We start from the raw sequence: 24,635 nt of genomic DNA, 5'->3' as shown, positions 1-24,635 counted from the left end.
TTTGACAGTGAAAAATGAAAATTACAATGTTAATTTTTTTTTAAAAAAAAAAACAGCAGTTATTAATTTCTACATCATTTTTTTGTCAAAGCCACAGGGAGCCACTGGAGAGGGCCACAGGTTGCCTACCTCTGTACTAAGACATCCTCAATGAAATTTGTTTCACCTGTGTTTTTCCTGCTATGACCAGTCAAGATGTGTGCTGTGAAAAGGTCTATGGCCTCATTAACCCAACAGTATATCTACTTAACCAATAACTCTAGCTTGTTTCATAATAAGAGGTGAGATCACCCCCTGGTGGAGGGTTTTGGGGCAGTCACTCCGCTTCTGCCTACCACACTGCAGTTCGACTGATAATGAGGAACAAGAGTGCACCCCTGCTCTCTACACAAAGTGCATTCCTCTCAAGGTTCAGCTCTGTTTATATATTATATAAATGCAGCCTTAACAGACTTCCTTTTCATCTAACCACACAGATGTGGGGCTTATCAAACTCATTCCGCAGTCTGGCTCTAGATGCAGGCCCCAACAATGAAAATGGATCTTAGAAAATATCTTCCTTCAAAAACATTACTCCTGCCCCTAGGAATTATTCACAAATGATACTGAAACTTGATTCTGAGTAGTTTCATTAAAATCTTGACCTATCACTATAACGTAATACAGTTCAACGGCACCAAAAAATCCCCACTTCCTCACCTTGCTTGGACCACACCCATCTTCGAAACAATCCTTCATTGTTACCTACACTGCATACCTTTAACGTTTTGTGACTTCATCTTGCGCAGTTGTGACAGTGAAGAAATCCACTTGGCAGAGTACTCAAAATGGCGTCTGTGGTAGTTTCCACCATAATCACCAGGATCAGATTTTACCATGATAACACACACACACACACACACACACACACACACACACACACACACACACACACCAAACAAGGAGACTCACAAGGTAAAAACAAAACTAGCCATTGCAACATTGTTGGGACCGGTACAAAGATGTTATCTGCCCTTGCCACCGGGTTTTTTCTGAGTGCTTACACACTAACATGGATTCTTAAAGCACTGCCTTCCGATGCATTTACCAAGTGTGCCAAACTGAGTGCAAGTTATCTGCTTTAAACTCAGTTTGCAGTTTAATAACACACTTGTAGCAAAACTGTGAACATTGGTCTCTACATGATTTTATTATTTCATCTAAATTAGGGCTTGTTAAACTATGAGAAAAATATATTGGTCCAGCTCAGGATATTATGATTTAATAATTTGTAACAAATTCTTTGCATGTGACAGCGACCAAATGTCCACCCTGTTACAGGACATTCTCAATTTATATGTGTTTTGAATGCACAGTTATTATAATAGTCATATTTTTCTAAGAGTTAAAGTGTCCCTTAATTTATCCTTGAAATATTTTTAACAAGTATTCACAAACAACCATTGTTTTGAAAAAGTCTTACTTTATTTTAAGGCAACATCCAATTTTAACACACTTCTTTTCAGATTAAAGGTCCTTTTAATGGACTTTGGCCCCATTTTAAAGTGATTTCATTTTGGCAATTCACCGCATGTAAGTAACCACTAAGTCATGAGTAATATTTGTTGAATTTATTTAATTATCATCAAAAAACACACAGGTAACAGGGTGGACAGAAGAGTGACAGGGTGGAACTTGCATCAGTGAACAACAACACATTTCATTAAAGAAAATAGGAAAATAAATTTAAGACTCACATGAACATTTGACAATGTATGTGAACAATTTTAAACTTTACTTAACAACATTAGTAACAACTATTGATTATTAACCTTGCGATTTTAAAGTCCCCCTCCAATACACACACAAGTGACAATAACAACACATTTCACTGAAGTAAGGCAGTTCCTTCAACATTTGCATAAACATTACAATTGTAAACATTTACTTTAACCACTTACTTCACTAGGGCCTGACACTTTCGTTTTCCTTCTTTTTCTATGTCCTCTCTCCACCTTTCCTTTCTTCTTTAAGATATTGCTGCAGGGGGCGCCATTCCCTGACAAACACAAGCACACCATTTTAACAAATCTTTTAAAAGTATATAACTAATAAACTAATAATAAATTAATGATAAATACCAATACATGATGGAAGCACTTATCATATCCCTACATCTAGCTACATCTAGCTCTCTTATGTCCTCCCTGTTACTGTGTGTCCCCACAGTAACAGGGAGGACACACAGTAACGGGGGACATTTTATGCTAAAGTTAGCCATGGCTTCTCATATGTTGAAAAACAAACTAGCACTTGGTGACAGCTTAGGAAGATTTTTAACATATGTATCAACCATATTGTGAAAATTACCCAAAGGTATCGATTTCCACTGTGAATAAATGTAACAGGATGGACATGAGTTGCTTTAGCACATCAGACAAGCATTCTAATGTTAGAAAAAAGGTTGATTTAAGAGAGATACTTTGCTTCTTGCAGAAGTTTTCCCCTCAACAAATGTCTGCTACTCCCTGAGTCATGTGACATGTAGAAGAATAGTCAGGGGGCGTGTCCAGGGGGACTTGCATCAGTAACAGGGGACAGTCGACTCAGGGACACAACATACTTTAGAAATTTTAAGAATTAAAAATGTATTAATAATGAAAACTAAAATTTGGTGAGACATATTATAAAGAGGGCTATACAACAATAATGAAAAATGTTTAATATGTTTGATTTCTATTACTTATATTTGTAATAGAAGTTGCACGACCTTGATTGGGGACATGGCATTTTCACCTGCTTGTGCTAAATTAGAGTAATTATTTCAAATCTAAATAATAATACGTACATATCATTCTGTTCTACGGTAGAAATGGGTTAACCATGTAAGACAAGCTTTTAGGAACAAGTATAAGCTCATTTTTACACAAAATATTTAATATTATATCATTATATCATGGGGACTCAAATGGCACTGAATGCTATGACCATAAAGAGTTTTTATCTACTGTCAGTGTGTAGTTGCTGCTTTGTGTGCTTATTCAGATGATGGTTTGCATGTATTATATTGACATAGAAACACTATTTTGCATAAGAGTCTGAAAGGGTTTGTTTGCCTTTGCAGGAGATGTATAATGTTTTGCTGGTTTGGTGTAAGGTTTGTGGTTAGTGTGTAAAATTTTACAAAAATTGTCTATTATTTCAATTATAGTGCTTCAGCAAAAAACTGTAATATATACGTATATAATATACTGCATATGTACATGCATATAGGATATTAATGATCTTAAAGGAATCATTCAGCAAATGAATGAAAAATATTATTCTTATAGACATTAATTAAATGCCACTTCTAATATATTTACATATTTATTTTAATTTGGTCAAACAATCTCAACTAAAGGTCCTCTTACTTGTTACTGTTGGAGCTTTCAACCACACTGCAAGGTCTTGATCAAAAGGTAAAGGTGATTCAGTGCCACAAATCAGTTTTTAATGTAGTTTGCCTGCACTGTTACGGCCTAGCAACATGTTGTTATGTTATGTGTCAAATAGATGGCAGGACTGAGATCAATTTCAGGCTTTCAAGATCTGAATTCTGACATATTTATCCTAAATACTGATCAAAATGATGTCATAATGTGTGACATGTTGTATTGCTGAGCAGCAGAAATAATGATAAGAGCTGATCCAGAGTCAGAGGCTTTAAAAAAACAGTCTGGCAGGCAGGTTGATAACACTTGATAACAATACACTTTTATTTACTTTTATTAGTTGAGAGAACAAAAAGGCTGGATAAAAAAAATGCAAGAATTCCTTAATTTCCTTTCATTGTTTTATCACGAGACACGTTTCCCAGGAAAGAGGAACAAGGGTGAACACTACATAAGGATGTTGAGTGTGAACACAAGTTTGATCAGATGAGCTCACAATGGAAGCAGTCAATACGTCTAGAGCCGTTACTGCATTGCAGACACAGTAAACACAACTTGGACATTTCTTTGGAAATCATGTCATAGTATCACCAGGAAAGTGACGTTGGTTCTTTTCATGTCTGGACACATGCATCAAAAATACCATTAACAAGAACTGCCATGTCTGAAATACAGTGGTGGAAAGGAAAATAAATTCACTCAGATTTACTTTAGTACAATTTTGAGCTATCTGTACTTCACTTGAGTATTACATTTTATGCAACTTTATACTTCTACACTACATGTCACAGACAGATTTTGTACTTTCTAGCCACACCATAATAATCTAACAGTTGGTAGTTCATTTTCAAATTAAAATTGTAAATTTCAAATAATGCATTGTCATGGAATAACCACCTAACAGTATATAAATTAATTACAATCACAAACTTCTGCAAACTAAATTAAATTGCTGCTTTAATTAATCAGGAATAATTTGAAAATATTGTATATAATACAGCAGTAGAACACTGACAAGAGCCAATAGAACTTTTATTCTTGATACTTTAATACATCACATTATGTTGCTAATACTTTTATTTAAGTAGAATCGTAAATGCAGGACTTTTCACTTGAGTATTTCTACAGTATGGTGTTCCACCTTTTACTTGAGTAAAAGCTTTAAATACTTCCTCCACCACTGCTGAAACATAATCTACACAAGTGCACAATAAAAATTAAAAGAAGCACTCACAATCCTCTTATTTTAAAACACGTTTTATTACTTGAAAAAAAAAATCACAGTTCAGTTCAGACAGTGCTAATTATTAAAACACAACAGTTAAACACAGAATTACAATATTCACAGATTTATAAAACAGTATCTACAACAACATCCTTAAAATTTCCATTGTAAGGTTTCATTAAAGGATACCTGTGGGGTTTTCTTTAATATCCTACATAAACTCCTATATTAAAGACCTTTAACCTTTTTTAATGGTCTTGTTTTCCTCTCTCCAAAAAGTCAATGATTAATGGCTATGGCTTCATGTCAGGCAGTCAAGATTAATCATATACTTTTGCGGATGTTGATAAGTTTTTTTTGTTGTGTGACTCTTTACTTTGTGGTGTCGGGACAAAGCTTTTATTACAATGTGATCTGCTCCATTACCGAGCAGGTCTTAGATCAGGCGTCATGATCCCTGAAAATATGAGCAGCTATTACTATGAGGGCTGGTGTCGGGTGAGGATCAGAATGAAACCTAAAACCTGTTAAAGATGGTGAAGATGAGTGTTGATTTGGCAGTGAAGTTGTATATGTCTGCCAAAAGTTTCATAAAAGACAGTTAGAGGAACACAAAACATGTTTTTGGCTGTGATACACCACACTGTATTTTCCAATAGCTAGTCAGTGACAAGTGAGAATCGTGTGACATGTGGAAGTGCGACTAGCAATTATCTTGTGAACTTTCTCAGTGGTAAGAAAAAGGATATGAAATTTGCTGGGGTGGAATGTTCTCAGTTAGTGAGCTGTAGCACCAGACTTAAAGACATATCCACTGATCTGATTATTTGTCTATAAGCAGAAAATAACCAGTGTCCTAAATCCATAAGAAATATATGAATAAAAACCCTTCAAGAAAAAGGCTATATTGAAAATAGCTCTAAGCAAATACACCATTTACTCCTGAAAAACTTTTGCCAAAAGCTAGCACTCAGCCACGTAGCAAAATTTGGTTCCCAAAACACTCCAGAAACATATTTTGGTGGGTTCAACATTCTTAGAACATTGTGGGAGGATTACTGAAATAGAAACCTGGAATGAACCTTCCAGGAGTGTTATGGGAACGTTCTATGTTAGCTGGGCAGCTGTTGACTACTACTGACAACTACTGAAGCTTTTTTACACATAAAACAACAGGTGATGCTTGTGAACCATTTATGATTTACATTTTCAGTAGGAAGAATTGAAATAGCACATTGCTGCTTTTGGTCTTTTCCAAAGACTGGTTAACAGTCAGAAAAAATAGTTTAACTCTAGTTATGGCTGAGTATCATTTAAAAAATTAGGATATGAATACCAAGACTGATACCAGTTGAGTACTTCATTTGCTAACCATAATGTGGATAGAGTGGTGTGTAGCATAGCCACAATTTTGAATGTTTTGGTGGCACCTCGGCACGCCAAACTGCCAACTCTGTCGAATACACCGTGCTCGACTTCACCACACCCCAGACTGTAGGGGTTGTTGCTGTTTCTGCGGGACTGTGAGCTCCGCACCAACACTGAGTCTGCCTGCATACACACAGTGACAGGGCTAACTGTTAGCATCACATTGCTAACATTACCCAATAGTTATTGACAGGTTTAACAACAGAACTGAGCTGTTTCGGTATTGGTGTGAGTTTGTTTGGACCATTTAACGGCTCAGTGTTGGGTGCTAGCCACTGCTGCTATGTTAGCTTGTGCTAACTAGGCAGATGCTGGACCGACTGTTTGCCATGAGGAGCGTGGCTCTGGAGATGGTAGTAACGTAAAGTTTGCTGATCCACAGGGAAGTCTGGACGGTTAAGGATCAGAACCCAAAGAGGATCGAATGCCAGTATCATTAGACCAGAGAAGTTTCTATGCTACCTGGTAGCCTACTGGATTTTTTCGGTTGATACCTTAATGTATCGAGTACTGATACCCAGCCCTAACTTGAGCCTTGTCTTTTAATACGTTCACAGAACTTGGACTACTTATAAAGTTGTGGAATGTCAAAAAAATAAAAATGTTAGATCTGACTGAAGAATCTAAATTATATACGTTTCCCAAGAATACATGACCACACATAAAAGCCAAACACACACACACACACACACACACACACACACACACACACACACACACACACACACACATGATTCAACATTTCCCTTGTAACGCTGACATAATATGACAATAGGAAGTCAGAGGGAGGGCCACTCCTACCAAGCTGCCAAAGGCTACAGTTACTGCGTTGGAATAAATGAACAAAATGTTTTCCTCCAATAACAAAAACATATCAGAGATTCACTGCAATCATAATTCACTATAAAATCAGTTTTCTGTGATATTACATGTTGAAAAAGATTTTTTACTTAGTAAGCTTAGATGAATAAAAGTGCCAATGGGTCCTCTGCTAAATCTCAGTGATACAAGTTATTCCTGTTTATATACACAACCGTGTGCAGATGGGAAAGTACAGTGATAGAGTAGAGATCAGCAAACAAGGAAGTGTTGATTTCAGAGGTTGCCAGTGAGTTAACATAAGTCATGTGACACGCAGTGTCTCCTGCAGAGAGAGAGAGAGAGAGAGACAGAGAGAGCTTTTAGATATTTGATGTTGTCTTGTAGTCTGCCAGTATACCGTAAAAATGAAATTGAAACTAACTACTACACAACAAACTAACTCTCAGCTGTTTGCTTGGAGCATTATAATTACCTCAGGCCCGGCTGCCATGCCATGTTTCACCAATCTCCTGAAGATCACCTGCAGAAATATTTCATATTAAAGTCTGAATTCAATCTTACAGAGTATATCTGAAAACAAAGTTCTATTAGTTGAACACAGTGAGTCAAAGTACTGTGATTTAGACATACCTTCCTCAACATGATCTGGGACTTGATGATGTCCACCTGGAACAAATTAAAATGTTTTACTGCGTGACTGCAATGGGTGGGTGTAAAACCATCACCGTATTAAGCAAGTTTGTAAGCAGAGGCAGATTCCACCAGTGACTGTCTGACACATGCGTCAGGTTATAGTGTGATTCAGAAACTGATTAGTAACCAAGCCCATTTTCCACAAGCACTGGAAAAATAATAAACCTATTTAGTGTGGTAAATATCACTGTATTTCCTCATACATCTTTAACGTCAGAGGAAAGCCAGTAAGTAGTTTAGGTAAGATGATAAAGCCTTGCAGAGAAAGTAAACCTTTTGGGTCAGTAATCAACATGTGCTCCAACTGAGTTAATGAATAAGGTTCAAAACACAGCAGGAGAACATGCCTCAACAGGCCTGGAATGAGATCAGAAATATGTCTGTGGTGAGTGGGTTTGGTGTCAAAATATGCAGTCCAGGTGGCCACTGACTCAACTATTCATCATTTAAAAAAGAAAAAAATTCAAGCAAATTAAAGAAGAGGTTCATTTAGATTCATTTTAGCCAACTAAAACACTCTTTCGCAGGTATTGGGTGTTTCAGGCAGCTAAAACTAACAGATAGAAAAAAATCAATAGATAGAAACTTTACTTAAAACCTCCAAAGAGACCCGAAGTTAAAACAAAAACACCAGCAATATTATGTCCAAAGATGGACATACTCATAAGGGGTGTTGTAGAGCATCTCCGGGCCTCTGTCAAGAAAATGATATGTGAAAATCAGATATCTACTACAGATATCTCTTACAGAGATATTTTGTAGGAACACTGTCTAACAATGGAAAGTTTTTGCACTCAACTGTTTTAGGATTGCAGTAGCTATACTGCTTGACTCAAGTTAACAACAAAAAAGGCCGTACTTTCCCATCTTGAGACACATGGCTGCTTGCCAGGTGTTCTACAGGTTTTTCTACCCTCAACTATTGTGGCATCACCTTTCACCTATTGTATGGTTACTTCCTGTTAGCGTTATATTGTTCACAGAGAGCCACTGATGAAATCCCCCGCAACATTTGAGAACTTTGGTATTACAATGTCATATTAAAAAAGGATAGGATACATTTCACGATTAAATATTATGGTGATAGCTCTAAAATATTTCTGTTATTGTCTACTCTATCAGTGATACTGCATGTTACTACTTACTATTATCATATGACAGATTAAAGGAACACTTCACCTACAACATGATCATTGTGTGCTAATTACTCTCCCCATGTTCTGTTGAATTTGTGAAGAGAACTTTGTTTTTTTTTCACATGCTTCTATGGTGAATGAAGGATCCAAAAAAGGCAAGCATTGCAGATGAATTGGCGTCAATGGGGTCCACATTTAACAACAGCAAAATTATATCAAAACATCTGTTTGCACAGTGCATGCAGTATAATCCAAGTATCATTTATCCAGTAGTATGCTCAGTACTTCCAAAACACGTGTATTTTCGCTAAAGCTTTACCACTTAAAATACTTTTACTTACACGTAGTGGGCCTGGGCAAGCGTGTGGTTTTGAATTCTGCTTGTGCTTTCCATGGAGCACAAAAGCACAGGCTTGCCCAGGTGGACTACTCGTCTATGTGTGAGACTCTTAAAGCATGAGAGCAGTAAAAGTAAAAGTTGGAGATGGATGTTTTCATATAGTTCTGTTGTTGTTAAATGTGACCCCCTTTTACTCCAATTCATCAGGGATTTTCCCCATTTTTGAATTCTTCCTTTATCGTGGAAGCATGCTGGAAAAACAAAGTTTTCTTCCAAGAATTCAACGTAACATGGCGTGAGTACTTGAAATAGAAATTGTCATTTTGTGGTAAAGTATTCCTTAAAATAAAGTATGAACAGAACGAACCTCAAGCAAAAACCTTTTTCAGTGTTCATATGGGCACCTGACAATTGTTTAAGATCGACTTAAAAAATTGTGGAGCTATCCTTTTAGTCCCTCCTGGAAAATTTCAGTGTTTTGTTTTTTTTTAATTATGGAAAACTGCAGCAAAACGTTGTGTGCATTGATTAGATGTCTTCCATAATGATACACTACATAACAAATATTTGGAAAAGGCTTTTTGTTCAAAGCGACTTACAATAAGTTCATTTAGGTCCACAGGAACAAGAGCTAATAACAAAAAGCTTGTAGCTCATAACTGTGTGAGCGTTTCTTTTTGGTTGTCTGAAATGGTGAGTGTAATGAACTCTTGTTTCATAAAGGAAGCAGGTAGTACTACATTAAACTAGCAATGTTTATTAATCTCCCTCATACCTTTTACTCACAAAGAAACGTATAAAGCCAGAAAAGCCAGAAAAGCCAGAAGAGAGCCTGTGTGAATACTCACGTTGAGATCGCCTTCTGTGAAGCACCACCAGCACCAACAGCAACCCTACGATCAGCGACCCGATGACCACTACGGGAGCGACTATTTTGGCTGCTGGACCCACTTTCTCTGGCCCCTGCCCAGTTTCTGCTTTAATCAAATTGAATAATAAAGATTTAATGCTTTAATTATTCAAGTCATGACCAAAGGGGTAGAAATGTAAGTGCTGTTGTTGAAATATGCTGTTGTTAAAATGAGGTATGCATGCACTGGTGGTGGGAAGTTCCCTCTGTAACACACTGGCAACCTACAATCCCTTTCACTTTTACTGTCACAGGAGTCTGCAAATGACCTTCGCTGTATGTGGCAGCTGTGACAACTGAGCCAACAACACAGATAGGGTGGCTGTGAAGTTGCTATGTGAACCTGTTGATGAATTTTGGGGTCATGAGAATGATAGTGGATCAAAAACTGTGGTTCCACACCACAAGAAGCTTATAGTCTTATCAGACCTGGACTGTCACACATAGTTTTCTTTCTTTGTGAGGAGCATTGTTTTGACGCTTTGAGAAAGATGTTGGGTCAGACTGGTGGGCGTGTTACAGCCTGGCTATTCATTGAATGTTGTATCAAAACAACTGTGGAAGCACAGACGATGTTTAGTTATAAATGGACAAAAAACATGCCGTAGTAATGCGGGAGAACAAATTGTTTGTTTCTGTCAGCCCTCTACCACCTCCCGTGGCAACTCAAAACATGCATGATGTTGGCTTGTGGTTCAAATCTCTCAGTTGCACAATCCTAAAAGGAGGTGTGTTCACGTAACAGTAGTGGCATCTGTGTTGCTTCAAATTTCTGGTAAAGCATGTCCTCATATGCAATTGTGACATACTTTATGACATTTCACTGTGTGAGGCAGAGCTGAATCAAAAACATATATACCTTGACGTTCTGGTGGTGGTGCTGGAAGCACAAATGTGTTCTCCCCCTCTTTGCCTCCACTGGCATTATACACTATGCAGGTGTAGTTGGAGAACCTGGATCCTGGCTGCAAAGGCAGCTTGCTCGAGAGGTGAAACAGACCAGTTCCTGTCTTCTTTGCCTCCATTTGAGAGCTGCCTGTCCACTCATCTTTGAGCTCACTAAACCAGCCAATGCGACCTTTTGGGAAGCCGCCATCAGATTCACACATCAGGGTACCGCCTGTTGTCCCAGGGTCGTAGTGTATCTTTGGTTTGTTGTACTTAGCTGCAAAGAGAAAAACATGATCATTAAGCTCAACACTGCACCATGACGTCAATCAAATGACTCCTATAAAGTATCACAAACTTATTTGTTGACCATAATATTTCACATGTACTGTTAATAACATCATATGCTAAGCAAGACAGATAAGAAAGAAACTGGCCCTACAAGTATTTCTGGATGTAATTCTTTGTAATATTGAAACTGAATCTAAGTTAAGACAGAAAGGGAAATACCAAGCGGACAGGCCAGGAAAGTCCCCAGGATCTCTAAACAATCTTCACTGCATCAAGGCAACAATTAAATCTTTTAAGTCCATTTTCTGTTTGCAACTAGAATGCACTGTACTGTTTACAGAAACAACTTTACTCATGGGTCGAGTCTGCAAATGTACTGGTAGGCATTGGTTTTCAAGATACATTCTTGACTCAAAATGGTCATCTCTCTGTGACAAAATGTCACAGCTACAGGCTCTTACCTGTGACATCAAGGCTGATGTCGGCAGTGTGATCACCGCTGTCTGTCATCACATAACATGAATAATTTCCGCTGTCCTTTAGAGCAGTGTTGGTGATGAGCAGGGACACGTTCATGTTTTGGACATTCCAGGATGGCTCAGCAAACTTGTAGCCTGGCCGCAGTTGCTTTAACTCTCTGTTGTAAACCATCAAGGGTTTGCTATCTCCTTTTTTCCTCCAAGTAACCACGATGATTTTTGCGTTCACTACATCTGCTGTGGTTCTGATAACACACTCCAGCAGTGACTGCTGGCCATACTGTCCCGTCTGTTGAGCCTTGCATTCCACCTTTACAAAATCTGTAGGTAAAAAAATATGGTACATCAGTAGCATGCAGCATTTCATCCTTGAAACTCTCAGATTTAAGCAGAATTTACCTGTATCTGCATTTATGCTGACACAGATGAGAGCGAAAATAAGCAGGATACCCATTGAGGCCATGTTCATTTACCTGAAATGACAAAACATACAATTCTTTAGGTGGGAAACAGATAAAATGTAACAACGGGAAAAACATGTTTCAACTCAAAAAGGATCTATTTCTGAGAATTAAAGTGCAGTGTTCAAAGGACAATCAAGTTCCCAGTGCAAGTTCACCAAGTATTACACATACTTAGCATAGCCCCACTTGGGTCTCACTACCTACTATATATTTATCATTATGCATTAGAGGCCAGTGTGTGAGGGGCTGGTGAAAGGTAGCATGCTCCACACCACCACGCTTTGATAGTTATTTAATTAAGATATTTGCACCTGCAACTCTGCACATGATGTCTCTTTTTAGGCAGAGTTCCCATTTCTGAACACACCAAAAAGCCTCACATGATTCCACACATTAATTATTGTGATTTCAACAACAAGAGATAGATTCAATGTTATCTGGTGTTTTCTTTATTTATTTAAATCATTCTTCGGTTTTAATTATTTCATTAAAAACTGGCAACTACCCCATGATCCTTTTATATAGCAAATTCTAAACTCTGGGGACATCCTCATAAAACCCATCACCAAGGCTGTCTTTTGACAGACATGATTCTGACATGGATCACATCACGAGACAAACAGTGTACCTTAATAGCAAGTAAAAATGTGGTGTTCCAGGTGATTCTTATGCCAATTTGTACTGCAAAAACTCAGAAAGAGCATAGTGCAGGTAAGGCTTGTTCTGCAATTAAGTTTCCAGTGGCTTTAGTGTGCGTGACAGTGATCTTACAAAGCATGTCACTCTGTAGATGGAATCCACAACTGCCTCCCATAGATGACTGTGTGGGAAGTTAATCAGTCAGCAGGCACGGCTTTCAGCTGTTGTGCTGACAGATGCTGGTAAGAATTAAAGCATAATCTTTTCTTTGCCTTTTTGTTTTCACACAATCAGATTTTTTCTGTGCAATTACAAAAGGTTTGTTTGCCTTCACAGTTGAAAGCCATGAAAACACAACACAGGTGTGCTGTAAGTCACACACTGCTAAACTGGTCTGAGCAGGTGAGCGGCCTACTTAGCCAAATGTGGTCAGTCTTGGAAGCAGAATTAAAATCAAAGTGAACTGCTAGACTGCCAGTGGCGATACCCTCTACTGTGGCAAGTCAGCAAAATATCAAACCAGCACAGTTAAGGAAAGAACCTCAGTGACCCTCAGAAAAATGCAACATCACTGGTTGCAGAACATGGACTGTATAACATAATGGACGTAGCTACCGTGACGTCACCCATTGGTTTGTGGACTGCTGTTTTGAAGCATTTTCAACAAGGATGTATAAAGAGAACTGGAAACAGCGTTGGAGGTGGGCTCCCGTCCATTCCTATGAAAGTTGCTCTGTAGCACATAAAGCCAAAAACATTGCGGCATGAAATCACCCGGATCTTCCACATTGTGGGGCCCATAGAGCAAGTACAGTAGAGACGTACGGTGGCCGAGCATGACCAAGTGGCTAACGTCTGGTTTTAGATCTCCCCTAACTTAAATGGGGATAAAACAATTTAATCTTGCAGCTCTTCTGGACTTTTGAAATGTTATTGGACTGAATGGAATCCTGATAGTGAAACAAGTCATTCTGCTGGGGTTGTGACGCTCAAAAAATGTATCCACTGATTTACAGACATCTCTTTCACTATGCAAGTCTCCAGGAAAAAGTCTTTTTGGGCCCCATGGCATCATGTGACAGACCCTGAAGTTACAAGTCTATGTTTGGCCACTATGTAAAATTGGCTTCAAAGCCCAGCACAGTTCCCCGGGATTTTCAAGCTTCGAGTACGGCATTTCGGCCCTCGGTATCTTGGTTTTTTGAAGCTTGATGTGACCATATGCGGGGTAAATCTGGCTCATAGACTGTAGCAACGCCTCGCAGACAGCCTATCACTCAAGTGGACCTGCCCTTAAATTGCCTTTGCGTAACTTTAAGCCTTAATAAAATGCAAACAGGTGAGTTATGTAAAAATTCATCCCACATGCAGTTGTCATTTACAGGGAAAGGAGCTTTAGAGATCAAAACCATTTTTTTTTTTTTTTAACCAGGCTGGACATTTTAATATGGGCGACTATGGGGACTGACTCACTTCTGGAGCCAGCCCTAACTGGCCATTCAAGGAACTGCAGTTTTTCAACTCTTATGCATTGGCTTTATTTTTCAGACCCAGAAGAATTGTGCACCACAATTAAAAACATTAACCCATTGTACAGCATTATCATTATTAATTAAGGATAAACTGAAACGCTAAACTTTTTCTTTGGGGAAACCCCTAAACTGTTTTCCCACAGAGAAACAGACTGTTAGTAATTTCCAGAACTTTTTCATGTCATTAGTTTCCCATCCCCGTGACATTATTAAAGTTCAACTTATAGGTAAATTTTTCACTGAAAGATCAAGTTGGGGTGGCCAGATGAACAACAATCTTATGAGTGTTTTGTTGCCTTGTTTGTCTGAAAGCACTCATTTTCATTGGACCATGATCGTCCTGATATCGTGGTTGCACAAAGAACAATTTGTAGCTCATTATCCAGCGTCAAAATGACTTGTTCCATTCAAAACCAAGATGAAACTGTTTCTTTCAAAACATAAAAGGCTTTTAGAGTAAGTGCACACTGGATCTTTTATGGGGGAGGGAACCAAATCCTTAAACTAAGACTTCGCCTTTTTAAAAATAAATATAACACTTTGAATAAGATGGGTCCAGCTGTGTCACCAATGACTGTTTTTTTTCTCTCTTTAAGCATCTTCTAACAGCAGTCAGTATTTTAATCTGAATTTGCTGATAGTGGTCTCTTCTTCTGTTTCCTCCAGTGATCAGAAGATTCTCATACCCTGATATCTATCTTTAGGTCTCAGTTTTCACTCGTTCTTTTTTGTAACTTGACTTACTTGAGATACCTTGCATGCACGGGTGCTTTTGTTTGAGAGAGAGAGGGTGAGCTACCCTCACTTGGCAGACACAAAGCACGGGGGGGACAAAAAGCAAACCAAGGCTGTGAAGCTGCATGAAATGTAATGAAAAGAACTGAAAGGAGTGAGACGTCCGTAACTTTATCTGTTGTTGAGTTATGTTCTAATTAGGTTTTGTGTTTATTTGCGTTTGAAGGCCTGTGTGTGTGTGGGCTTGGCTCAGTGTTTACTTCAATATAATTTTTTTCTATGTTTGTTATATCACCACGCAATTCTCACAGTTGTTTCTCTTTGTTCCTGAGAATCTATTTTTGTAAAAAAGAAAGAAAATCCCACCAGGCCGAAGTAAGATTAAAATAAGTACTGTAATATGTGCAGATTAAAAGCAAACATTGCTTAAACATTAGTTTAAAAACTATTAACCTCTGCCCGACCTTTCTATTCCACTGCTTTATAAAAGACGGAAACAAAGGTCCTGTGCTATTTCACAAAATAAAAAGTTACAGCCAATAATCTATAACATATGTATTGTCCTTAACAGGCAAAAGCTAGTTCAACTAGCCTGGTTCCAGACCATAGACCCCGCCCACTCAACTGAGTAGGCTTGCATCTCTGGTCTGGCATACTTCAATGAATTTGCGATTTATCTCGTCCAAACGATGGACGGACCAATGAACGCCGGGGGTCTAGCGATTAGCCAATCAGCGCCACGCTGATGTCAAGCTGTACGCCGGTGGGTAACTGGTGAGGATAGCAACAATGGCGACCGCTACAGATCCTACAGACCACATTAACGATGCTATCGAGGTATTTCGCCACTACTCGCGTTAATGGAGGACCAAATTAAGGAAGCTGCTAAACTGGATTTAACGGCGATGCAGCTGGGCGTGCACGACGACGGAGACATTTTAAACGGGCAATGCTCGCTTGTTTTCGGCACCCCCGAGGCATGGCTACTAATGACGTCAGATTCTGGGTGAGTCGTTGATCTCTACTGATTGGTTAGGGAAAAATCAAATTCCCTCCCCCTTGTAAATCGCCTTCAATGGAAGCCATGTCAGACTGAAGGTTCTGGGAGCTTCAGTCTGACACTCAGGCTATAGTTCAACAGCTTTAACCAAATAAGTAATAAAAAAACACAAAAAAAAAACATCCTTTATCCTGTGACGAAACTTGAGCAACAAAGAGGAAGTAAGATCTCTAGAGACTACATTGCTCTGTGAGTGTGTGTTCATTCATGTTTACTTTAATGGAACAGATATATGAGAACTGGATGGTCACTGACAAAACAAAGTCCCCGTAGATTTTTATAGCCTAAGGTAATTTCCAACGCTGTCCCTAAAGGGGCGTTAAAAAAAATTGTGGACAAAGTAGATAAGATCCTAAAATAAGACATCTGATCACTCTCACTACTACTGGCCTGATCACTTTTGCAAATCTGTGTCTACTTGGATGAGAAATGATTTTGGCTCCACAGCTAGGATCCATTTTAAATCCTGGTTGTCTGTGTTTGACTTCAGCCATTTAGCAGCGTCTTATCTAAAATGTTTTCTCACTGGCTTTATATTATCTTAAGAACATTAGTGATTAGAGGTGCTGATAACACTGCACAGTACCTTAAATTGAAGGGGAAAAAAGCATGAATCTATTTGTCAAATCAATGTATCTAAATGTATGTTTGCTTCTGCAGTCTTGCTCTTCATTTCTACAAGTTCAGTACTTCAGAAACCTGTTTGACCAGCTGTCCACTAACTTTCCAAGTACACTTGACATGTCATGTCAGCCCACATATTGAAATGGACAAGGAGTCATAATGAAAGAGAAAGTCCACTCAAGAAATGTTTGTAATGCCGCTAATGCCCTCTACACTAGAATGGGTTGGGGAACAAATATCTGTGGTGACCCCTTCATGCTGCTTCTCTGAGTTTGTTTTGTCCCTGTCAGAGAGTTAAGTAGTTTGAGTCGTGAATTTCTGCTCTGTTTCTCTACCCCTGCAATGATATCATGGTTTGAGTGTTTTTTTGTATTCCTGCCTGCACCTGTCCCAGTCTACTCCATTTTATCCATCACTGTACTTGTTGCCATGGTAGGCTACTTGTTGCCACACGCTGCCATTTTGTAAACTGTTTGCTTACTTTGTTTTATGTTATTTAGATCCCACTCATGCGTGATCTCCCAGCTTTTGCCTGATTGTTGATTTTGTTAATGACAGAATGAATCGCAGTCAACTGTCCTACTGTGTCCTAAGCTGCTATCATTTAGGGCACGGACTTGCATTTAAGGACTAAGCATCTTGTGTTGGTGGGCACGATGGCCAGTACAATACAGTCCGGACAATAAATCACAAAGTGAAAGAAGCTACATAAACATATCTTTTGTTCACACGTGCTTTCCCAATAGGGTAATCAAGCCGCTGCAGCTGTGTGGTGGCGGATTCCTGTCTCAATCTCTTGAACACACTGGAGAAACATCTGCACTCCCCACACAACCACACCATGACTGAATCCATGACATTCTCTTCTGATTATGACAGACTGAAGATATACAGCACATCCTGCTTACACGCCAACTCAGACTACAGGTCAATTCAACCCTGGCGTTACACACTGTCACACAGGACAGGCCACAGCAAATAATGGTCGTGGTTTTAACAACAGTAATATTGTTTTAAACTCAGTGGTCCCCCAAGATGTGCTCTATGTCGTAATTGTTTTCTCTATTTAAGAACACTGACAATAAGGCCCGGGTGGCCTGGCCTGTCTGTACACTTCCTGTCTGGATACTAAGAGTGTGTGAACGTCCTGACAGTCCTTCCTCCTGATGAGCTCTTGAGGCTCAATATCTGCAAAATGAAGGAGGTGCATTGTACGTGAATGCTGATACTGACTGTTAAAAAACACACTACCTATATATTGGCTGATAAAATATATTTTTTGAAGATATCTTATTGCAATTTCTTATTAAGCATCAGCAAAAAGTTATGAAAATACCAATGTATCTATGATAAACTAATATCAGTCCATATTGGCCCGGCTGATACATTGGTCAGCACCAGCTGACAACCCTACCCCCTTCTTGGATCCCTGAATCTGAAAGGGAAAATGGTGAAAACTTGATACATCCATGGGTGGAACAGATCAGGGCTTTAAGCAATGCTGGCATGAGAATACAATCCTTCACACTCTGTTTACAGGAAAGCAACCCCTCTTTCAGCTCGGGTAATCTGAACATTGTACAGTAATAAAAGACGTTCAAACAGTCATCTACTTGTCACAGTACATCAGGTCAACCCTCACTTTAAACATTATATCATTATGCAACTTTCACCCTTTCAAAACTCTCCAACCGCACAGTCCGATGAAAACCCATTGTCATTATCACACGAAAGCTCTAACCCCCTCTGAATCATTTATTTCACACAGTGAGGTTGACAAAGTAAAACCCCACTAGCAAGTTTCAAAAGGTCCTTCATTCTGAGACTAACATTGGAGAACAGAGCGGACGGTAACATTACACAATTACACAAACACATACCCCGTCATATGCTGTTTTTTTGTTTTATTAAATTTTTCTTTATGGCAAAATTGGGGTTTTCAAATAGACTAATGATATGCAGTATGTATAAACCCTATACTACACAAGATGTTAAGGCCTTGCAAAAGAAAACACCATCAGCACGTCTATGTGTTACTAGGGACAGTTCGCTACTTTTGAGGGGGTGAGGGTGGGGTGCAAAACAGGGGAGGCATGTCAAATTTTTTTTTTAGGCAATGAGAGAGACTTGTGTTATTTATTTAGGCTTCCCGAGGGAACAAACAACTTCAAATGGTTGAATTTTGTGTTTATTTGAAATACCCTCTGAACCCCAAATCCTGCTGTCAGGTTTGAAAGGTTTTTTTTTTTAAATTGCCAAAATTACAACAATTATCATAGCCACAGACTGTAAAAACAGGAATTAGCATTGGATTTTCAAATTTCTGATGAAGGCTGCCATTATCATAATCACTTAATTCTACGTTTCATTTCAAATTTTGCCAAAAATAAAGCACTGGCAAGAACACTATCCTGTAAAACATTAAACTCTGCACTCCTGCCTGCATGACACTGGTGAAAGTCAAGGCTTTTTTCATCTCCGGGATTTTGTTTTGACTTTTAACTTTAAAACATCAAAGGGTACATTTTTAAAAACTAATAACATCTGTTATGCGAGTTACTGATACTGAAACTGTGCAGTTTATTCGGGCAAGCAGCTGTTATATCCTCATGTCGCTAATGCCAACTGTGTGCATGCTGTAATGTTTATGTGTGATGTGTAAGCTTATTACATTTTATTGGTTTTGTCTGGAAGGAGTCCATTCACACCCAGTCTCCCTTCTCCTCTGATAAATCAAGTACAGTCCCTTAAACCACAATCATCCTCCCCCCAGACTGACTAAAGATATCTCCTGTTGAGTTTAAATGCGAGTTACTTCGTGGAAATAATGACACTAGCAACTGGTATGTGATAAAGCATGCTTCCTTACACATGTTCAGTTCTTAAAAGTGAGCAAACCAATGAAACCAGTCACTGTGGGAGCTTTCGACAAGCAAACAACCACGTTCATGTGTAACCTTCACTGCAGTCTGACACCTTGGCGTCGCTTGTGTTGTGTATGCAAAACTTTTTCCACCTCACTCCAACGTTTCTCTTTATTCAAAAAGAGGAAGCACTGTCAAAACTTGATAACGACGCCAGTTCATAGTAACCTGTAGGTTTAAGGTGCCAATATGACCATGGAAGGGTTGGAGACCATGTTAAGTAAACAAATGGTTGTTAAATTTAGAGCAAAGCTGAGCTCACGAGGGGACCTGAACACGAGTGGAGCCACGTCCCTGTACAGCGCCTTTAGAAAAAATATTCACCGATAATTTGACACAAAATACTTTTTCTGTCGTTTCAATAAAACTACAACATAAAATACAGTACTTAACAACCATGCCGCCATTCATTAACCTAACGTTATGTGATTAGGTTAATTTAGCCGCAGTAGTTTTTGCTAATGTCATCTCACCACTTCACTATGTTCACACAGCCAGTCGCAACACGTAGCCGTCCTATAAGACCTGCCGCGCAGCCAGTACAGCTATAATGTCATGTCAAACTCACCGTACACGCTCCTCGACCAGGCGACGTCTCTTAGTGGTTGAACAATGGTTGACTAACGACTAAACATCGGAGTGTCTTTGCCCCGCTCCTTTTTACTTTCACTTTCAATATGAGTAAACGACCTGGACCTGCGTGATTGGCTGCGTACACACTGCCAAACCGGACTAACACAATAACACAGATAAGGGGCAGGGCTATGTCTGCCCGCAGTTGTTGCACTGACCTACAAATTCAAGCTAAAATGAAGAACCGAGACAAAATAAGCTCACTGTAATACCTAATAAGGAAATGAATGAGAAAGTTTTTAAGAACACCTTTGTACACTTAATTCTTGTTATCATTCTATGTTATTTTATTATTTAAATTATATTATATTCATTGTGTTAAATGCAGCAACTTTGGCAGAACTGTGCAACATTTTATCATGGCAATGCTTTTGGTGTGCAGTGGCGCTCCCAAGAGGGGGCCACAGGGGGGCCATGAGCACCTGAATGTGAATCTGCAAATCCTAGGATAGCCAAGTGTGGCCTTATTCTACCTCTGATTGGCCTACCCTGACATTATCACCCTACCCCAACGAAGGCAGTGAGCACTAGCCAATCACAGGGAGCATAGGGTGGGTCATTCCTCCCCGATACTAGGATACGCAAATTTGCCACCTGGATAAAACTGATGAAAAAAATTGGAGGGCAACATTTGGCCTAGTTCACATTACACGATTTTCACCCTGATTTTGCGTCACGGAGACTATCTTAATCTTTTGAGTGTTCATACCTGGCGACGTGTGTTTCTGTCAGCGGGAGTCTCACCAACTGCGTTACAACCTGTGTGTGCACACCACAAGATTTCTCCACCGAGCCCTCGCCGACAGAGCCCCAGATAATGCGGTGATGTCACCAAACTTGGAGACGATCTCAAGATCCTCTGCAACGTCAAAATTGAGGTAATGCCCATACGGACATTTACGTCATTGCTTCTGTTAATACTGGTCATTACAAGATACCTTCCTATTGCACTTTTAACAAAAATGACTACAGAAAAGAAAATGTATTCAAATGTTAGTCTGAGGCTTACATAATACTTAAACATTCTGTCAGTCAGATCAAATGGATATCTTCCAAAGTTACAACCCTGTTTTTTTTTTTGTATAAAATGTCCTCCTTGTGTTTTGCCAGATTGTGTTTCCTCCCTGGGCTGCATAAAATAATCATAACTGATACAGTGTAATCATTCCAAGTCAGATAATACAAACAGACAATACAACCCATGGTCAGAATTGATTTTTAATGTTCATTTCCACTTGTGCCATTTCTTAATTTCAAATTTCAGCAGTGACTTACATCCAGCAACAGGAATTGGTATAGGATGCAAACACACATATCTTTTTAACAGACGTTAAAAATAGACACCACAGGGATTACATTTCATGTACCTGAAATGTAGGTCTTCTTGCATGACGGCTGGCTGACACAGCAGTCACACACATGACTCAACAAGACAGAAGCAGGAGGGAGTTGGAATTTTGGTTTAAATAATGTGACAATGAAATGTACAAAAAGACTGTACTATGTTTCCAGTGAGCAGAATGATAAATATATGTATAAGGGGGGGTAAAACATATGAAAAAAAAAAAAGGAAAAAAAAAAAAAAGGCTGAGCTGTCATAAGGTCACTTGTCAAATTTAGGATGGGTTTACCAGAAACACGTCAGGACCAACAACATTCCATTGCCTCGCAAAGGAAAAACAGGGCTGGTTGACACTGGTAGGATGCAATTACAGAAACCCAACCTTATTTGATGCTGTAGCCTAACACACAAACAGGCACACTTTATTTTAGAGTAAATTTTACCTATAAAAACATGGGGCACTCAAAACCGGCACTGGGGTTACAATAATCTAAGGTTATTGACTACAATATAAAAAAGGCTTATTCCAATTCTGTTACCTGACATGGGACCTATAGTACCTATCTGAAGACAAATGTTTGCATCCTTCAGATCACAATGACAGTCATTTATGTGGCTCCTAAGTGGATAATAATATTATCAGTAGAAAGATTCCAACTTCATGCAACAACAATACAATTATTCCACAAAAAACAACTAACAAACAGGTTAAAATAAAAAGAAAAATCTTCACAGTTATGTTTCTTCTCACATTCATACGTTACAGACCAGACGTGCATGCAAGATGGGTCAAAACCGAACACAGTGCAAAAGTGACAGCTTTCTTTTTTGCTCGTGTTCTGGAAACTGCTTGTATAATCATGCACAGCTTGTGCTGTCGCAATATAGTTAGGGGAGATTAATTACTTTTTGTTGATATGAGGGTGTGATCCTTGTACCCTGTCTGGCAGGTCTAATGCATTACAGGGGCAAAGGCAGACTTTGAACCTTATACATAGAAATACATAAAGTGCTTCTGTCAAAACAAACAAACAATAAAAACAGTACAAAACGGTTTTCAAAAAAGAGGTATCAAAACAATGCACTTGGGGATGTGGAGGACAGAGGTGTCGACTGGACACCAGTTAGGATTCCTGCGGTACAGACAAAGGGGGCGGGGGTCCTTGTTTTTTAAAAAAAAAAGATGAGTTCAGAGATGAATGGATGTAAGGGGGGGGGGGGGGGGGGGTTGGCTGGGATTCAACCCAGGATGAGGCTGGACTTGCCCCCAGGGGGGTTCCTGCGACCAGACGGTACTCCTGCAGCGGGATCGTCAGCTGCAGGGGCCTCTTCCTTCTGCTCTGGAACTGCTTCAGGCTCAGGAGCACTGTTTTCTAAACACAGGCAGGGAGGCACGTGACTTTCAGTAACATCTGAAGACATTAACAGGGTAAAATTCACTGTCACTTTGTCACAAGACCACACCTCACCCACTGGAAGCTTGCCAGGTTCAACCACATCATTTCATAAATGCAACCACTGCCCTGAGGGAACTCACAGCTTGTATTCACATGATGTGGGAGCGTCAATGTCGTCTGGATTTTAGCAGCCTCAGCCATGCAAACAAGAATGTTTCTTTTACTCCTGCTTTATTCTTACACTGCAATACAACAACAATGTCGTTTTGGATTTTCCATGTCTTCTGCATGGATCATGAACATATGATGACGCTGACTTTCTGCCTGGTACACGTATGCATATCTATAAAAAGATTCTCTTTTTAAAACAAGTCAGCAAGAAATATTATATGGATCTAGCATTTATTGGCTAATTAGCTACAGCAGATAAAGTCCGACAGCAAGTTTTTATTTCAGACGGCAAAGCGACAGTCACTGGCTGGAAATAAGACGCTGCTTTTGTCTTCTGCAATTCTGTTTATCCAAATTACTAAGAATTTCAAATGGTAAACAACATTTCTTTCTTCAACGAGGGAGTGTTAGTATTTGATGGTATATTTTTTAGACAAACAGGCACATTATTCTTAATTTTGTTAGATTTTGGTTTTAGAGACCGCAACACGAAAGACGGAACTGCAACACGAGACCATGGGTGTTTGTGTTGTGGTTTTCTCAGTTTCAGAACCGTTACACTCCTAATGTAAAAGCATGAATGTGTATGTGTACAGGTACATACAGTATGTATGTGTGTGATGTGATGTTTATATGTGATATTTCTGATGACATATCACAAATCTGTTCTTTATAATACTGGGCCACTGGTTTAGGGTCCACTAAACCAGTGGTAAAACTGGGTTATGTCACCAGGAAAAAAACAGGTGCTTACCATAATCGCGTACAGAATTTTCTCCATCCTAAAGAAACAAGCAAAGAGGAAGTGGTTAGTATTTCATCAGCCTTCACAGACTTAAAAAAGAAACCCTGCTGTACGTCATCAGTTTTGATGGAAAGATAGACATGTACCGAATAAGGAAACAACAGCAGGTATTACTTAAATGTTTCAACATAACAGATACACAAGAAAACCTTTGTAAGACATTGAGGGAACATGAAGAGAAAATAAATAGATGATTCTTATCACTTGGACTTTAGCTGCTTCCCTATATGTTCGTCTGCCCTCAGGTTTCACTTCATCTCTTTCCAGCATAACTCATGACCTGATGTGTGATCTTACTGTGGCGGAGGCGTCAGCAGAGTGGTTGGTGGTCTGGTTCCCTCCTCTCCTCAGGGGGGCTGATGGCTCACCACAAAGCACACCTGTGGGCTTCCCACCTGGAAAAACAAGGGGAGGTAATGGCTCATATAGTAAGGCCTTCACTGCATTTCCTCTTCCAAAACAGGTTGGCTAACCTGACTCAACCTTTTTTGTGAAATCACAGCCTTCGATATTTCAAGAGCAGAAGACAACAGTTGAGAGAGAATGGTCTTACACAAGACAGTGATGACCAGACCAAAGTTGAAGTTTATTTACTTTATTAATCCCCCTGAGGGGAAATTCAATGTTTTCACTCTTGCTTGTCAATTACACACAGGTCCGAAATACACACACATGCACAAACAG

At 39.2% G+C, this 24,635-nt stretch overlaps 2 protein-coding genes across 3 annotated transcripts in view; both read right to left on the bottom strand.

The window, feature by feature from the left end:
* Nucleotides 1–4,651: 4,651 nt before the first annotated feature.
* Nucleotides 4,652–20,317, bottom strand: zgc:174863 (uncharacterized protein LOC100136852 homolog). Of its 2 annotated transcripts, none has more exons than XM_050045153.1 (8): nucleotides 20,172–20,317; nucleotides 12,025–12,098; nucleotides 11,608–11,946; nucleotides 10,827–11,132; nucleotides 9,906–10,034; nucleotides 7,519–7,554; nucleotides 7,361–7,408; nucleotides 4,652–7,210 (listed from the first exon to the last, which is right to left on the bottom strand). In XM_050045153.1, exons 2-7 carry the CDS (start codon nucleotides 12,092–12,094, stop codon nucleotides 7,362–7,364), a joined length of 927 nt encoding a protein of 308 aa, XP_049901110.1. In that variant the 5' UTR covers nucleotides 12,095–12,098; nucleotides 20,172–20,317; the 3' UTR covers nucleotides 4,652–7,210; nucleotide 7,361. The 2 variants fall into 2 exon arrangements, with proteins under 2 accessions (XP_049901110.1, XP_049901111.1); XM_050045154.1 differs by having other exon boundaries at nucleotides 9,906–10,031.
* Nucleotides 20,318–21,438: 1,121 nt separating this feature from the next.
* LOC126390727 (jupiter microtubule associated homolog 1-like) overlaps nucleotides 21,439–24,635 on the bottom strand; it is a gene marked incomplete at its 5' end in the record, with an annotated part of 14,728 nt that continues 11,531 nt past the window's right edge. The window contains 3 exons of the mRNA XM_050045158.1: nucleotides 21,439–22,951; nucleotides 23,901–23,928; nucleotides 24,249–24,346. Coding sequence (XP_049901115.1) covers nucleotides 22,818–22,951; nucleotides 23,901–23,928; nucleotides 24,249–24,346 — 260 coding nt within the window. The remainder of the gene's footprint in view (nucleotides 22,952–23,900; nucleotides 23,929–24,248; nucleotides 24,347–24,635) is intronic.

This window comes from Epinephelus moara, chromosome 5, assembly GCF_006386435.1.
Source record: "Epinephelus moara isolate mb chromosome 5, YSFRI_EMoa_1.0, whole genome shotgun sequence".
Lineage (NCBI taxonomy): Eukaryota > Metazoa > Chordata > Actinopteri > Perciformes > Serranidae > Epinephelus > Epinephelus moara.
The sequence above is the reverse complement of the archived record's forward strand: the minus strand, read 5'-3'. Positions and strand labels throughout refer to the sequence as shown.